The sequence below is a fragment of the Balaenoptera borealis genome (assembly GCF_965194805.1).
Source record: "Balaenoptera borealis genome assembly, chromosome: 4".
NCBI classification, from domain to species: Eukaryota; Metazoa; Chordata; class Mammalia; order Artiodactyla; family Balaenopteridae; genus Balaenoptera; species Balaenoptera borealis.
In genome coordinates, this window is record NC_138861.1 from 40,107,906 (window position 1) to 40,126,534 (window position 18,629).

The 18,629-nt window shown below is 37.5% G+C and overlaps 1 protein-coding gene across 1 annotated transcript in view; it reads right to left on the minus strand.

Annotated features, from left to right (window-relative positions):
* IQCM (IQ motif containing M) overlaps positions 1-18,629 on the minus strand; it is a 484,997-nt gene that overhangs the window by 310,033 nt on the left and 156,335 nt on the right. Inside the window, exon 6 of the mRNA XM_082389028.1 lies at positions 197-287. Coding sequence (XP_082245154.1) covers positions 197-287 — 91 coding nt within the window. The remainder of the gene's footprint in view (positions 1-196; positions 288-18,629) is intronic.

An 18,629-nucleotide genomic window follows, 5' to 3' on the forward strand; every position in this document is an offset into this window, starting at 1 on the left:
TCTTCCAGTTCAAAAGTTAATTGAACTGAAAACTAAAATTTTGATAATTAATATGCTTTGAGGTACTCAAGCAGAAGGATAAATTAGCCTCATGAATGGGGTGTTAACAGACTTGAGAAACCATGACAATTGGTCAACAAATACTGGCAAAGTAGAATAGTGTATGTTTTCTATAAGTTAGCCAATTACACATTACCTGGTCTTCGCATGGTGCTGTTGCTTCTCTTTCTCCATTTTTTTACTCACGGAATCAATATTAGTCACTATTTTACCCAGTTTAACTTGTTCTGTAATTCAAAAGAAAAGAAAAGAAAAGCTTTAATTGTATACTATTACTTTTCAAGTTCTAAGTGCATTCTTTGAATTAAATTGCAAATCACAGATTTTTTTAATAACAGGTACAATATTTTTCAAAAAAATTACTAACACAAAGATATGGTAAAAACACATTTGAGTGTGTTTTTCCACCTCATGCTCCTCAGATGTTTTGCAATTACTAAAATTTAGGACTGAAAGTGTAGAGTAAATGAACTGCATATATCAGAAAGGAGATAGCTCCCAGAGAAATGTCTGCAAGAATATAGCACATACCAATGAGTACAAAAAGCCTCGTTTATACATATCAGCATTATTACCATCCTTATCTTCAGCAGGCTTAGGTTTTATCGCAGAGCCTGCTATTTTAAAATAATTTAGCAATCATTAGTTAATGTAAATAGGAACACTGAGTGCTCCAGAAATCTCCTCCATTTGATTGAAAGACTGAAGTCCACAAAAGGCAAAGGTTCTGTTATTTAAAAAATCTACTTCTTAGAGTCTAAAAAGAAACCTACATAAATATTTTTTAAATACGTATTACTTTCTATTTTGTACAAATAATGGGACTAACATAGTTTGAAACACTGCAATAAAATATTAAGTCATGTATCTATTAAAGACATTCTAGCTACTAGTTCAGGTATATTAAAAAGATATTAAAGATACAGAGAACATATGAGATTAAACCTCTGTTTTAGAAATTTTACAAACTACTTGGTGTGTCAATGCTAACAAATAAAAGAGCGCAGTCGATAGCATTATATAATCTAGATTTTAAATGTATAACAAAGAACACAAAAAATTGGGAGAAATGGAAAACAGAATGCTAATATTTATTGACTATTTATATCAGGGGTGTTGGTTAGCATTCCCTGTGAATTATCTCACACTTAAACCTCAAAACTGCTTTTTTGTTTTTTGGTGAAGTATTGTGATTATTCTCTATTATACAGGATAACAGTTTATCAAAGATCTAAGTTAAAAGGTGCACAACCAGGGCGCAAACCCATATCCCTCTGACTGTAAATTCACTCTTCTTAACTCTGCTCCACTGCCCCCCGGCAGAGCTCCCGGGGCCTCAGGTGCCTAACTATGGGAAAAGGATAATTTCTGCCATGTTTACTTTGGAGGGTTACTACAGAGCTCAAAGACACACTTTATATAAAGATACACAGTAAGCTGAGAAATATCATATTAAAGTGAAGAAGTAGAGAAAGAATTTATAAGTTAGAGTCTTAAAAATAGAAACATTTAAAAATATCTGCCATACGCCAAGTGCGCTACTTGCTGTATACAGATTAGCATATTTTATTCTCACAACCACCCCATAAATTAGGTACTATTATTATCCCCATTTTACAGATGAGAACACTGAAGCAGAGAAACAGAGATTAACTTTCCTAAGGTTATACAGCTAGCAGGAGGTAGAGGCAATATTCAAACCCAGGCAGGCAGTCCCTACAGCCTGCATTCTTAATCACTAGGATACCCAATATGCATATTTTTAATTTTACTTATTTAAGGAATATCTACTGAGTGAAAATTGTCATGCTAACTCCTAGAGAGGAGATATAGGATATAATGATTAATAAAAGATTGCCACTCTCAATGGACAGCATAACTAACATGAAAATCACTGCAGAAAAGTGAAGGAGAAAAAGGATGTGGGGAAATGTCACGAGACATGCAACCCAGAAATCTAGAGAGTGAATTTTACAATGATGCTAAAGGAACTAAGCTTGTGCTACTACAATAATTAATAAAGCAAAAGATATGCCCATTTTGAGAAAAAAGTATTAAAAACTTTGGGGATAATCCATTTAATCACTAAACTGAAAGCCCTCTACAGTACCATTTAACAAAATCATGTTAGTACTGCATCCAAAATAGAAAATAAGTGCAGTTACACCCCTTTCAAAAAGTAGTATAGGGGCTTCCCTGGTGGCACAGTGGCTAAGAATCCGCCTGCCAATGCAGGGGACATGGGTTCGAGCCCTGGTCTGGGAAGATCCCACATGCCGTGGAGCAACTAAGCCCGTGCGCCACAACTACTGAGCCTGCACTCTAGAGCCCACGAGCCACAACTACTGAGCCCACGTGCCACAACTACTGAAGCCCATGCGCCTAGAGCCCGTGCTCTGCAACAAGAGAAGCCACCACAATGAGAAGCCCACACACCACAACAAAGAGTAGCCCCCCACTCGCCGCAACTAGAGAAAGCTCACGTGCAGCAACGAAGACACAACACAGCCAAAAATAAAAATAAATAAAACATAAATAAATTTTTTTAAAAAAGTAGTACAGAGTTAATGAAGATTTCTAGAAAGGCAATTAAAGCATATGAAAATCCTACATTACTTCTAATTAGTTTAGATAAACCTTTAGATGGAGAACAAGATTTACTATGTGACTTTGGGCAAATTATAACATCTCTGAGTTCACAACCATTCCCTTTATGTAAAATCTAGTCTCTAAAACAATTACATCAACTCTAGAATTTCAGTTCTGGAACATAAACTATAAATCACTTCTGGTTGAAATAATTAGTAAGAGACAGGGAGACTGGGAAAAGAAAATGCAGGTAAAGTGATGAACATTTGGGGGTTTTGTAATGAAATCAAACAAATGAAACATCAGGTATTAGAACTTCCAACCAAAGAACTCTAGTCCTTAATACTATTTACCATGTTTTTCTCAGAGTTCAGCTGGAATCAATCATTCATTCATCTGGAGTCAATCATCCATTCAATTTCCTTCACTTCTGACTATTTCACTTGTCTCCTTCATAGGCTCACTTTGCTATGACTACCTCAGCTGTTGTGTATGCCCCACAGCTCTTTCCTTGACTGCCTTCTAACCCTTTACTTGAATGATGTGGTCCACTCCCGTGGCTATTTTCATCATATAAATGTGGATACTTCACAAAATCTCTATGTCTTGCTCACACCACTCTCAAGTGCCAAATTTGAATAACTATCTCTATATGCATGTCCCAAAGACATTCCGATCAACATGTCCCTCTCACAATTAATAACACCACCATCCATCCAAAACCCAGAAGTCACCTCTACTACTCACTCTCCCTCAGCCTCCTAGTACAATCAGTCATCAAATCCCTTCCACTTTTCCACTCATACTGTCTCAACACAGAGCTTTACCATCTCTTCTCTGGAACACTAATAGCTTCCTCACTTGGATTCCTGCTTCCAACCATGATATCCTCCAATCCAACCTCCATACTTTCCATAAATAATCTATAATTTTCCAAATAATGGGATTTTAAATTATCATTGTTATTTTAAAATTTAATTTCATTGTAATCAGAGAACATGATTTATATAATTCTAAAATCTTTGAAATTTATTGACCCCTACTCAATAGACCAATGTGTAGTCAGTTTTCACAATGTTCCATACTTGTCTGAAAATGTACATCCTCTCATTGTTGTTCTGTACTCATCTAATAAATTAAGCTTCTTAATTTAGTTGTTTAAATCAAATACTTTGTAGCCTTACTGATATATGTGTAGGTACACAGTTATGTAAATATGTGTGTATACATTATTTTTTGCTGGACAATTTGAAAGTTGCAAACAGTATGACATTTCACCCCTAAATACTTCATCACATAACTCCTAAAAACAAGCACATCTCCTACACATTCACAATACCCACCCAAGAAATTAACATTGATACAATAAGACCTTAACCCTAACACTGACCCTAACCGGATGTATCTGTATACAAATTCCCCTAGTTGTCCCCAAAACATCTTTTCTAGATGTTTGGTTTTTCCAATCCAGAATCTAATCAAAGATCATATACGTCTCTTAGATCTATTTTAACCTAGAAATGCCATGTCAACATGGTAACTACCAGCATACAACTACTGAGTGCTTAAAATATGATTACTCTGAATTAAGATGTGCTGTAAGTATAAAGTACATTCTGAATTTCTAGGATTTACTACAAAAATATAATATATCTAAATAATTTTATTTTAATTAAATGTTTAAATAATATTTTCATATATTAAATTAAATAAGATATATCATTGAAATTAATTTCATCTATTTCTCATACCTTTTTTAATATGGCCACCAGAATCTTTTAATCCTCTTAATCCTTTTCCAGTAAGAGGAAAGGATTTTCCTCTTTACCTTTTTCCTCCTTTTTGAGACGTAATCTTTTTTTACCCAGTGTGTTATCATCTACTTCCATCATTATCTTTTTGATGCTCATAATGCCAAAATTGGCCAGTCAGTTCCTGTACCATTTTGACATATCTCCGTTAGTTGTTGACCATTCCCTCTTTTTTTGCCATGGTAAGAGTTCTAGGTTCACTTTGTCCTTTCCCTGTCCCAGACCTGGAATCAGGTCTCCAAGAAGCAGTGGTCATTATCTCTTCTAAAATTACCTTTCTCTCCATTCTCTAGTGTTTCCTAATTGGAAAAATCTGGTTAGATTTATGTTAAAAGTTCTCAATATACTCTCCCGAGCTCTTAACTTTCATATTATCCCTCTCTTTGTGCATTCTTTTGTAAATTTCTCAAGATACCCTTCCTACTTTACTAACTCTATCTTCAGCTCTATTAAATCTGTATTTTTAAAAATTTTTATTGAAATATAGTTGATTTACCATGTCAGGTTAATTTCAGGTGTACAGCACAGTGATTCAGAGATAGATAGATAATTACAAGATATTGAGTACAGTTCACTGGGCTATACAGTAAGTCCTTGTTGTTTATCCATTTTATATTTCGTGTATATATGTTCATCCCAGACTCCTAATTTATCCCTCCCCCCATTTCCCTTTCAGTAACCATAAGTTTGTTTTCTGTCTGTAAGTCTATTTCTGTTTTGTAAAGAAGTCCACTTGTATCATTGTTTTAGATTCCACATATAAGCAATATCATATGATATTTGTCTTTGTCTGACTTACTTCACTTAGTATGATAATCTCTAGGTCCATCCAAGTGGCTGCAAAAGGCATTATATCTTTCTTTTTATGGCTGAGTAATATTCCATTGTGTATATATACCACATCTTCTTTATCCATTCATCTGTCAATGCACACTTAGGTTGCTTCCATGTCTTGGATATTGTACTGCTATAAACATTGGTGTGCATGTATCTTTTCAAATTATAGTTTTGTCTGGATACATGCCCCGGAATGGGATCTCTGGATCATACGGTAACTTTAGTTTTTTTTTTTTTTTTTTTTTTTTTAATAAATTTATTTATTTATTTATTTATTTATGGCTGTGTTGGGTCTTCGTTTCTGTGCGAGGGCTTTCTCTAGTTGCGGTGAGCGGGGGCCACTCTTCATCGCAGTGCGTGGGCCCCTCACCGTCGCGGCCTCTCTTGTTGCAGAGCACAGGCTCCAGACGCGCAGGCTCAGTAGTTGTGGCTCACGGGCCTAGTCGCTCCGCGGCATGTGGGATCTTCCCAGACCAGGGCTCGAACCTGTGTCCCCTGCATTGGCAGGCAGATTCTCAACCACTGCGCCACCAGGGAAGCCCAACTTTAGTTTTTTAAGGAACCTCCATACTGTTCGCCATAGTAGCTGCACCAATTTAAATACATTCCCACCAACAGTGTAGGAGGGTTCCTTTTTCTCCACACCCTATTCAGCATTTATTTGTAGACTTTTTGATGATGGCCATTCTGACTGGTGTCAGGTGATACTTCATTGTAGTTTTGATTTGCATTTCTCTAATAACTAGCGATGTTGAACATCTTTTCATGTGCCTTATGGTCATCTGTGTATCTTCTTTGGAGAAATGTCTCTAGATTTTCTGCTTATTTTTTGATTCATTATTAAACATTTTAAATTTAAATTTTACATATTTATTTCTAGAAGTTCCTTTAGCTCTTTTTTTTACATACATAAAAGCTTACCACTTCATTATTTTTCACTAATCAGAATTTTTCCATATGTTCCTTTTTTTATTGAGGTATAGTTGATGTACAATAATATATAAGTTTCAGGTATACAACACAGTGATTTACAATTTTTAAAGATTATACTCCATTTGTACTTATTATAAAATATTGGCTATATTCCTTGTGCTGTACAATCCCTGCAGCTTATTTATTTTATACATAGTAGTTTGTACCTCTTAATCCCCTACCCCTATGTTGTCCTCCCCCTTCCCTCTCCCCACTGGTAACCACTAATTTGTTCTCTATATCTGTGAGTTTCTTTTTTGTTATATTCACTCATTTGTTTTGTTTTTTAGATTCCACATATAAGTGATATCATACAGTATTTGTCTTTGTCTGACTTAGCGTAATACCTTCCAAGTTCATCCATGTTGTTGCAAAGGGCAAACCTTCATTTTTTTACGGCTGAGTAGTGTTCCATTTTGTGTGTGTGTGTGTGTGTGTGTGTGTGTGTATTACATCTTCTTTATCCATTCATCTGTTGATGGACAAGCCTGCCACTTTAAACTATGTTTCTCTAGTGTGAGATGTCATCAGACACAGCACTGCATTTTCAGGATCTACGTAGGAAGAATTTCAGATCTGATGACATCTCTTTCCCAACTGCTGCCCAACCCACAAACATTACAGGAAAGTAGTGCAATCATTTCAGAAACTTTCTCTATGTTATGTTACATGTTTTACAGGCAAAAACAATGATGATCGCACATATCTACACAAGCTATGCGGTGACGAAAGAGCAAGTTTGTCTACCAACATTTGATTAGGCAAGGAGAAGAACCAAACATGCTTGGTTTTTCCTCACAACAGAAATAATCCTGCTAATTACAATTAAAATTAATTACAATTAATTTAATTTAATTAATTAATACAAAAGATACAATGACAGAAATTATCTCACCACCCAAAGATAACCACTTAACAGTTTGGTGTATACCATACCAGCTGTTTTACTTTTGTTCACACTCACATACACACATGCATTTAAAAAATCATTTTAATTATATTGTTTAGTAACTTGTTTTCATATAATATGTTGTAGACTTTTTTCATGTTAAAAAATGTAGTATCATTTTTAATGTTTGCATGGTATTCTATTGCATGGAGGTATCAGAATTTATTTAATCAAGTCCCATATTGGTGGACATTTAGGTTGTTCAGAAGTTCCTTTAGTTCTTTATCAAATCTTCCTGAACATTTTTATACTCTCTAGCTCATTCATACTTTTATACTTTTAATTTTTAAACATAATCATACTTATTTTCTATTCTATATCAGACAATTCTAATATCTATGGTCTTTGTAAGTCTAATTTCATTTTCAGAGAGCTAGAAGGCTACATTTCTCACTCAAAGTGACTCATTTCTTCATGTATTTTGTGATTTTTTTAAATTGTAAACTCATATTCCATAGAAATGGGAATTATTTGCAACCCAAGATTAAGATCCATTCCTCAAGAAATAATTTTCTTTTCCTCCAGGAAGCTGAAGGAACTTTCAACTCATGCTAACATTAACCTAATTTCTCACTTAGGGATTTTTGAGATACTGATAATATGGATTCCTATTTCAATACCAGGTGAGCCTGTTTGTGGTTATGAATTATAAGAAGAAACTTCTTTTTTTTCTCTTCTCTCAGAGCCAAGACTGAGACAGCTTTCTTTGCTGGGCTCTCCCCTATATACCTCTTTAGATTTGTCCTTCTGTTTGTGTTTTTTTTTTTTTTTTATTCTGGATTCTCAGACGCTCTATAAAAATGTGGTGAATGATGGAATACCCATTTTGCTAGTCATTCATATTTCAAGACTGAACTCAGGGGACACTATCTGGTCTATCTTAACACTGAAACAATTTGCAACATTCGTTGTGTACTTGGCCCACCTCCCCCTCATTAGTCTGTAAACTCTGTGACCATGTCCCTGGCCAAGGCTTGCTAATAGATATATGGATCCATAAATAAAATATTTAACACCTCTTATTCAGTTATATAGAATTTTTAATATTACAACTTTATGTTTGCCAGGGACATGGATTAATTTCTTTCCATTTTTTTTCCAAATATGATAGATACTATACACATTCCTCCTTTAACTGATTCCCATTTCTCCCCTGACATTTATAAAGTTTCTCCCCTTTCACAAAACAAAAATAAAACAAAACAACCAAAGCAGGAGCTCTAATCCAAGTGGCTAAAAGCAGCCAATCTTAAATAGTTAAACTGGACCAATGTAAGTTACTAGGGGCTAGCTTTCTAGAATTTCGAGTTTTAATAATTCAGAAATTGGTTACCATATTTACCATAAAAACATACCATAAAAGGGGTATGTCCTCCATCACAGGTGTCTCCTGCAGAGACTGGACAGGAACTTTTCATAAAACATTATATAAGGGATTTTATATCATGAAAATAGTTGGGCTGGAAGAGTGCTAAGGTCTCTTCTGTACAGAGACTTAATGATACTATGAAAATGTTTCACAAGGGTAAATCCAGATCCTTTACATGAAAAAAATTAGATTTTAGATTTATAATAAGTGATTATAAAATATTTTTCTCAGTTTTCTTTTTAAGACCTACTATTTAAATTCTATTCAATTTAATATGAAGTAATTAAAATAAAATTTAAAACTTAATGTTATAAATTTATAGACAGACTCATTAGTCAAGAATGACAGATTGCAATTTACTGACATTTCACATTCTAGTGTGTGGGCTAGGTGGATGTCATATGATTTTCTACTGTTGGAATTTCCAGCGCATGTGTGTTATATAGAATGCCAATTCCTCACTAAATTGTGAACTCTTTCATGGTCTCTTTGAGGACAGGGATTGCATTTTTATCCATCATCCACTTATTCAATCATTCACTCAACAAATATTTACCAAATGCCTATAATGTGACAGGCAGTCTGCCTGGCATCAGGGATGCAAAAAATAACCTGGGGATTATGAAGGCTATATTCTAGGAAATTAAAATAATTAAATAGTTACACAAATAATTGAGTAATCCCAATTGCAGTGCTATGAAAATTTATTTCCATTATCTCATAAGTTTAAGACAAGGAATAAAATGCATCCTTTAGCTTTTGGAATTGGGAGGTTATTGATGGACAATTGAATGGAAAAATGGAAGTAGAAGCAAAATTTCACTGCTTTGAAGGAATAAAGTTATTGGAGATAATAAATGTAGACTCTCTTTTCAAGACATGCGGTTTGAAGAGAAGAAGAGAGATAAAATGTTCATCACAGGGACATAAGTTTGAGAAAGAATGTTTTGGTGTCATTATATTTTTAGGATGGTTGAGACTTTAAGATGCTTATATATTATAGGAAAGGAGAAGGTGGAGATATAGAAGAAAGCAAATAATATGTAATAGATGAGGTAGGTTCCTGGCAGAGAAGAGAAGGGATGGGATAGAATTTAGCCATGATCTGGAGAAAACAGGCATTTTCTTCTAAAAGAAGAAGGTAGATAAGGTTTTAGGTGGCTATTAATAAATTTCCAACGAATTCACTATCAAGACCTTTATTTTCTCCATGAAGTAGGAACTGAGGTCATTTACTGAGAGAAGAGGATAGACGTTTAATAAGGGTCTTCAGGAGAGTGGCAAATATTTGAAATAAATAGCAAGTGGGGTGGGCAAAAGAACTGACCAAGGTCAAATAAAATGTTTTACCTTGATTACCACTTAATACAGGCACCGTTACAGCTAACACTTCAAAACAAACAAAAACTCTCACTACTGTTCAATTTCTCTTTGCTTTATAGCAAAATGGTTTGCTATAAAATGGTTTAAACTGGTTGTCTACACATACTGTGTGCACTCCCTCACCCCATTTACTCTTTAGTCCACTGGCAACCCAGCTTGCAAAATGGCCACTCTGAGCAAGGATACAACAACTTCCATGGTAGCACACGCACTGGACAAATCAGCAGTACACAATGACAGTGGTGGCTCTCTTGTGTAGGGACTATGTGACAAGTTCTCCTGGTCTCCATCCTATGAACACCTGGCTGCTCATTTTCAATCTCTCTCCTTCTTCTATCAGACATCTTTAAAAATGCAGTGCCATGAGCCTCTATCATAAGCCCTTTCGTTTGTGTTAACTTCACTTGTTCCTTGGGAGATTTCATCCAGTTCCTTGGGTAAATATGTCCATACACCAGTGACTCTAAAACTTTATACTCCAGGCCATACCTGTCCTCAAAATTTCAGACCCATGTATATAATTGTCTTACACGTGAAGTTGCATGCTAATAAGCATTTCAAATATAATGTATTTAATAGAAACCTTGGTCTTCTCTTCCAAAAACTGTTCTTTCCTGTCTTTCTTGTGTCAGTAAATGACATCACCACACAGCCACCCACTCAAACCAGAAACTCATAACCTGTCACTAAAATATATATCAAATTTGCCAATTTCCCTCCAGTGTCACTAACACCACAACAATAATGCTACATACCAAACCAAACCAAACCTCAGTGGGTTATAAATTTAGATGATTCTTGCTCATGGTTCTTTGACTTGGCCAGAGCAGCTCTGCTTCAGGCTGTGAGGCAGATGGCTTACATGGGCCACACCGGAGGAGGGCAGCTACCTGGGGTGTGGTCTTCTCATGGCAGACCAAGGAGTAAGACAGACAAGTTAAACCACTAAAACAGCGGTCCCCAACCTTTTTGGCATCAGGTACCAGTTTCGTGGAAGACAATTTTTCCACAGACCAGAGGGTGGGGGGATAGTTTTGGGATGATTCAAGCCCATTACATTTATTGTGTACTTTATTTCTATTATTATTACATTGTAATATATAATGAAATAATTATACAACTCACCATAATGCTGACAGGAGGTGGAGCTCAGGCGATAATGCGAGTGATAAGGAGCAGCTGTAAATACAGATGAAGCTTCGCTCGCTTGCCTGCTGCTCACTTCTTGCTGTGTGGCCCGGTTCCTAACAGGCCACAGACCGGTACTGGTCCATGGTCTGGGGGTTGGGGACCCCTGCACTAAAACATTTAAAACTATTGCCTGTGTTATATCTTGTCACCTTCCATTGGCCAAAGCAAGCAAATGGTCAGTCTCAAAGACTGGCCAGGGAAGGGAAGCATACTCCAACCCATGGTGGAGGAGGAAGAGAGCGGATGTGTCTTGAACAATAACTCAATATAAGCCAACATTATCTTTTGCCTAGACTGAAAAATAGCTTTCTAATTACCCTCCCATTTTCCTTCTAGACTCTGCTCAATCCAGTCTACACACAAAGGTCAACATATCTTTTCAAAATGGAAATCTGGGGGAGACCTTCAAGATGGCAGAGGAGTAAAACGTGGAGATCACCTTCCTCCCCACAAATACACCAGAAATACATCTACATGTGTAACAACCCCTACAGAACACCTACTGAACGCTGGCAGAAGACCTCAGACTTCCCAAAAGGCAAGAAACTCCCCACATACCTGGGTAGGGCAAAAGAAAAAAGAAAAAACAGAGACAAAAGAATAAGGATGGACCTGCACCTTGGGAAGGGAGCTGTGAAGGAGGAAAAGTTTCCACACACTAGGAAGCCCCTTCACTGGCGGAGACGGGGCAGTGGTGGGGGGAAGCTTCGGAGCCATGGAGGGGAGCACAGCCACAGGGTTGCGGAGGGCAAAGCGGAGAGATTCCCGCACAGAGGAGTGGTGCCGACCAGCACTCACCAGCCTGAGAAGCTTGTCTGCTCACCTGCCAGGGTGGGCGGGGGCTAGGAGCTGAGGTTTGGGCTTCGGAAGTCAGATCCCAGGGAGAGGACTGGGGTTGGCTGCGTGAACACAACCTGCAGGGGGCTAGTGCATCACAGCTAGCCGGGAGGGAGTCCGGGAAAAAGTCTGGAATTGCCTAAGAGGCAAGAGACCATTGTTTTGGGGTGCACAAGGAGAGGGGATTCAAAGCACTGCCTCAATGAGCCCCAGAGAAGAGCACGAGCCATGGCTATCAGCGCGCACCCTAGAGATCAGCATGAGATGCTAAGGCTGCTACTGCAGCCACCAAGAAGCCTGTGTGCAAGCACAGGTCACTATGCACACCTCCCCTTCTAGAAGCCTGTGGAGCCCGCCACTGCCAGGGTCCCGTGATCCAGGGACAACTTCCCTGGGAGAACACACAGCATGCCTCAGTCTGTTGCAATGTCATGCTGGCCTCTGCCGCCGCAGGCTCGCCCCACATTCCGTACCCCTGCTTCCCCCCAGCCTGAGTGAGCCAGAGCCCCCTAATCAGTCACTCTTTTAACACCACCCCCCCAGTCTGGGCGGGAACAGACGCCCTCAGGCGACCTACACGCAGAGGCCAAAATTTAAATTTGGGGACAAATGCAAAGCTGAATCCCAGGAGCTATGTGAAGAAAGAAGAGAAAGGGAAATTTCTCCCAACGGCCTCAGGAGCAGCAGATTAAATGTCCACAGTCAACCTGATATACCCTGCATCTCTGGAATACCTGAATAGATAATGCATCATCCCAAAATTCAGGTGGTGGACTTTTGGAGCAACTGTAGACTTGGGGTTTGCCTTCTGCATCTACTTTGTTTCTGGTTTTATGTTAACTTAGTTTAGTATTTAGAGCTTATTAACATTGGTAGATTTGTTTATTGATTTGGTTGCTCTCTTCCTTTTTTTTTTGTATATAGATATATATATTTTTTTCCTTTTTCTCTTTTTGTGAGTGTGTATGTGTATGCTTCTTTGTGTGATTTTGTCTGTATAGCTCTGTTTATACCATTTGTGCTAGGGATCTGTCTGTCCATTTTTTTTGTTTTTTTAAACATCTTTATTCGAGTAAAACGGCTTTACAATGGTGTGTTAGTTTCTGCTTTAAAATAAAGTGAATCAGTTATACATACACATATGTTCCCATATCTCTTCCCTCTTGCATCTCCCTCCCTCCCACCCTCCCTATCCCACACCTCTAGGTGGTCACAAAGCACCAAGCTGATCTCCCTGTGCTATGCGGCTGCTTCCCACTAGCTATCTATTTTACATTTGATGGTGTATATATGTCCATGCCACTCTCTCACCCTGTCACATCTTACCCCTCCCCCTCCCCATATCCTCAAGTCCATTCTCTAGTAGGTCTGTGTCTTTATTCCCGTCTTGCCACTAGGTTCTTCATGACCTTTTTTTTTTTTTCCTTAGACTCCATATATATGTGTTAGCATACTGTATTTGTTTTTCTCTTTCTGACTTACTTCACTCTGTATGACAGACTCTAACTCCATCCACCTCACTACAAATACCTCCATTTCATTTCTTTTTATGGCTGAGTAACATTCCATTGTATATAAATGCCACATCTTCTTTATCCATTCATCTGTTGATGGACACTTAGGTTGCTTCCATGTCCTGGCTATTGTAAATAGAGCTGCAATGAACATTTTGGTACATGACTCTTTTTGAATTATGGTTTTCTCAGGGTATATGCCCAGTAGTGGGATTGCTGGGTCGTATGGTAGTTCTATTTTTAGTTTTTTAAGGAACCTCCATACTGTTCTCCATAGTGGCTGTATCAATTTACATTCCCACCAACAGTGCAAGAGGGTTCCCTTTTCTCCACACCCTCTACAGCATTTATTGTTTCTAGATTTTTTGATGATGGCCATTCTGACCGGTGTGAGATGATATCTCATTGTAGTTTTGATTTGCATTTCTCTAATGATTAATGATGTTGAGCATTCTTTCATGTGTCTGTTGGAAATCTGTGTATCTTCTTTGGAGAAATGTCTATTTAAGTCTTCTGCCCATTTTGGGATTGGGTTCTTTGTTTTTTTGTTATTGAGCTGCATGAGCTGCTTGTAAATCTTGGAGATTAATCCTTTGTCAGTTGCTTCATTTGCAAATATTTTCTCCCATTCTGATGGTTGTCTTTTGGTCTTGTTTATGGTTTCCTTTGCTGTGCAAAAGCTTTTAAGTTTCATTAGGTCCCATTTGTTTATTTGTGTTTTTATTTCCATTTCTCTAGGAGCTGGGTCAAAAAGGATCTTGCTGTGATGTATGTCATAGAGTGTTCTGCCTATGTTCTCCTCTAAGAGTTTGATAGTGTCTGGCCTTACAGTTAGGTCTCTAATCCATTTTGAGTTTATTTTTGTGTATGGTGTCAGGGGGTGTTCTAATTTCATACTTTTACATGTATCTGTCCAGTTTTCCCAGCAGAACTTATTGAAGAGGCTGTATTATCTCCACTGTATATGCTTGCTTCCTTTATCAAAGATAAGGTGACCATATGTGCATGGGTTTATCTCTGGGCTTTCTATCCTGTTCCATTGATCTATGTTTCTGTTTTTGTGCCAGTACCAAACTGTCTTGATTACTGTAGCTTTGTAATATAGTCTGAAGTCAGGGAGCCTGATTCCTCCAGCTCCATTTTTCGTTCTCAAGATTGCTTTGGCTATTCGGGGTCTTTTATGTTTCCATAAAAATTGTGAAATTTTTTGTTCTAGTTCTGTGAAAAATGCCAGTGGTAGTTTGATAGGGATTGTATTGAATCTGAAGATTGCTTTGGGCAATATAGTCATTTTCAAAATGTTGATTCTTCCAATCCAAGAACGTGGTATATCTCTCTATCTATTTGTATCATCTTTAATTTCTTTCACAGTGTCTTATAATTTTCTGCATACTGGTCTTTTGTCTCCTTAGGTAGGTTTATTCCTAGATATTTTATTCTTTTTGTTGCAATGGTAAACGGGAGTGTTTTCTTAATTTCACTTTCAAATTTTTCATCATTAGTGTATAGGAATGCAAGAGATTTCTGTGCATTAATTTTGTATCCTGCTACTTTACCAAATTCATTGATTAGCTCTAGTAGTTTCCTGGTAGCATCTTTAGGATTCTCTATGTATAGTATCATGTCATCTGCAAACAGTGACAGCTTTACTTCTTCTTTTCCGATTTGGATTCCTTTTATTTCTTTGTCTTCTCTGATTGCTGTGGGTAACACTTCCAAAACTATGTTGAATAATAGTGGTTAAGTGTGGGCAACCTTGGCTTGTTCCTGATCTTAGTGGAAATGGTTTCAGTTTTTCACCATTGAGGACGATGTTGGCTGTGGGTTTGTCATATATGGCCTTTATTATGTTGAGGAAAGTTCCCTCTATGCCTACTTTGTGCAGGGCTTTTATCATAAATGGGTGTTGAATTTTGTCAAAAGCTTTCTCTGCATCTATTGAGATGATCATATGGTTTTTCTCCTTCAATTTGTTAATATGATGTATCACGTTGACTGATTTGCGTATATTGAAGAATCCTTGCATTCCTGGGATAAACCCCACTTGATCATGGTGTATGAACCTTTTAATGTGCTGTTGGATTCTGTTTGCTAGTATTTTGTTGAGGATTTTTGCATCTATGTTCATCAGTGATATTGGCCTGTAGTTTTCTTTCTTTGTGACATCTTTGTCTGGTTTTGGTATGGTGGGGTGATGGTGGCCTCGTAAAATGAGTTTGGGAGTGTTCCTCCCTCTGCTATATTTTGGAAGAGTTTGAGAAGGATAGGTGTTAGCTCTTCTCTAAATGTTTGATAGAATTCGCCTGTGAAGCCATCTGGTCCTGGGCTTTTGTTTGTTGGAAGATTTTTAATCCCAGTTTCAATTTCAGTGCTTGTGATTGGTCTGTTCATATTTTCTATTTCTTCCTGGTTCAGTCTCGGCAGATTGTGCATTTCTAAGAATCTGTCCATTTCTTCCAGGTTGCCCATTTTATTGGCATAGAGTTGCTTGTAGTAATCTCTCATGATCATTTGTATTTCTGCAGTGTCAGTGGTTACTTCTCCTTTTTCATTTCTAATTCTATTGATTTGAGTCTTCTCCTTTTTACCATTGATGAGTCTGGCTAATGGTTTATCAATTTTGTTTATCTTCTCAAAGAACCAGCTTTTAGTTTTACTGATCTTCGCTATTGTCTCCTTCATTTCTTTTTCATTTATTTCTGATCTGAAATTTATGATTTCTTTCCATCTGCAAACTTTGGGGTTTTCTTGTTCTTCTTTCTCTAATTGCTTTAGGTGCAATGTTAGGTTGTTTATTCTAGATGTTTCCTGTTTATTGAGGTAGGACTGTATTGCTATAAACTTCCCTCTTAGAACTGCTTTTGCTGCATCCCATAGGTTTTGGGTCGTCGTGTCTCCACTGTCATTTGTTTCTCGGTACTTTTTGATTTCCCCTTCGATTTCTTCAGTGATCACTTCGTTATTAAGTAGTGTATTGTGTAGCCTCCATGTGTTTGTATTTTTTACACATCTTTTCCTGTAATTGATATCTAGTCTCATAGTGTTGTGGTCGGAAAAGATACTTGATACAATTTCAATTTTCTTAAATTTACCAAGGCTTGATTTGTGACCCAAGATATGATCTATCCTGCAGAATGTTCCATGAGCACTTGAGAAAAATGTGTATTCTGTTGTTTTGGGGTGGAATGTCCTATAAATATCAATTAAGTCCATCTTGTTTAATGTATCATTTAAAGCTTGTGTTTCCTTATTTATTTTCATTTTGGATGATCTGTCCATTGGTGAAAGCGGAGTGTTAAAGTCACCTACTATGACTGTGTTGCTGTCGATTTCCCCTTTTATGGCTGTTAGTATTTGTCTTATGTATTGAGGTGCTCCTATGTTGGGTGCATAACTATTTACAATTGTTATACCTTCCTCTTGGATCGATCCTTTGATCATTATATAGTGTCCTTCTTTGCCTCTTGTAATAGTCTTTATTTTAAAGTCTATTTTGTCTGATAGGAGAATTGCTACTCCAGCTTTCTTTTGATTTCCATTTGCATGGAATATCTTTTTCCATCCCCTCACTTTCAGTCTGTATGTATCCCTAGGTCTGAACTGGGTCTCTTGTAGACAGCATATATATGGGTCTTGTTTTTGTATCCATTCAGCCAGTCTGTGTCTTTTGGTGGGAGCATTTAATCCATTTACATTTAAGGTAATTATCGATATGTATGTTCCTATTCCCATTTTCTTAAATGTTTTGCGTTTGTTATTGTAGGTGTTTTCCTTCTCTTGTGTTTCTTGCCTAGAGAAGTTCCTTTAGCATTTGTTGTAAAGCTGGTTTGGTGGTGCTGAACTCTCTCAGCTTTTGCTTGTCTGTAAAGGTTTTAATTTCTCTATCAAATCTGAATGAGATCCTTGCTGCGTAGAGTAATCTTGGTTGTAGGTTTTTCTCCTTCATCACTTTAAGTATATCCTGCCACTCCCTTCTGGCTTGCAGGGTTTCTGCTGAAAGATCAGCTGTTAACCTTATGGGGATTCCCTTGTGTGTTACTCGTTGTTTTTCCCTTGCTGCTTTTAATATGCTTTCTCTATATTTAATTTTTGATAGTTTGATTAATATGTGTCTTGGTGTGTTTCTCCTTGGATTTATCCTATATGGGACTCTGTGTGCTTCCAGGACTTGATTAACTATTTCCTTTCCCATATTAGGGAAGTTTTCAACTATAATCTCTTCAAATATTTTCTCAGTCCCTTTCTTTTCCTCTTCTTCTTCTGGGACCCCTATAATTCGAATGTTGGTGCGTTTAATATTGTCCCAGAGATCTCTGAGACTGTCCTCAGTTCTTTTCATTCTTTTCTCTTTATTCTGCTCTGCAGTAGTTATTTCCACCATTTTATCTTCCAGGTCACTTATCCGTTCTTCTGCCTCAGTTATTCTGCTATTGATCCCATCTAGAGTATTTTTAATTTATTGTGTTTTTCATCGTTGCTTGGTTCCTCTTTAGTTCTTCTACATCCTTGTTAAATGTTTCTTGCATTTTGTCTATTCTATTTCCAAGATTTTGGATCATCCCTACTATCATTATTCTGAATTCTTTTTCAGGTAGACTACCTATTTCCTCTTCATTTGTTAGGTCTGGTGTGTTGTGACGCTGCTCCTTCATCTGCTGTTTTTCTGTCTTCTCATTTTGCTTATCTTACTGTGTTTGTGGGTCTCCTTTTCACAGGCTACAGGTTCGTAGTTCCCGTTGTTTTTGGTATCTGTCCCCAGTGGCTAAGGTTGGTTCAGTGGGTTGTGTAGGCTTCCTGGTGGAGGGGAATAGTGCCTGTGTTCTGGTGGAGGAGGCTGGATCTTGTCTTTCTGGTGGGCACATCCACATCCAGTGGTGTGTTTTGGGGTGTCTGTGGCCTTATTATGATTTTAGGCAGCCTCTCTGCTAATGGATGGGGCTATGTTCCTATCTTGCTAGTTGTTTGGCATAAGGTGTCCAGCACTGTAGCTTGCTGGTCGTTGAGTGAAGCTGGGTCTTGATGTTGAGATGGAGATCTCTGAGAGATTTTCGCCGTTTGGTATTACGTGGAGCTGGGAGGTCTCTTGTGGACCAGTGTCCTGAAGTTGGCTCTCCCAC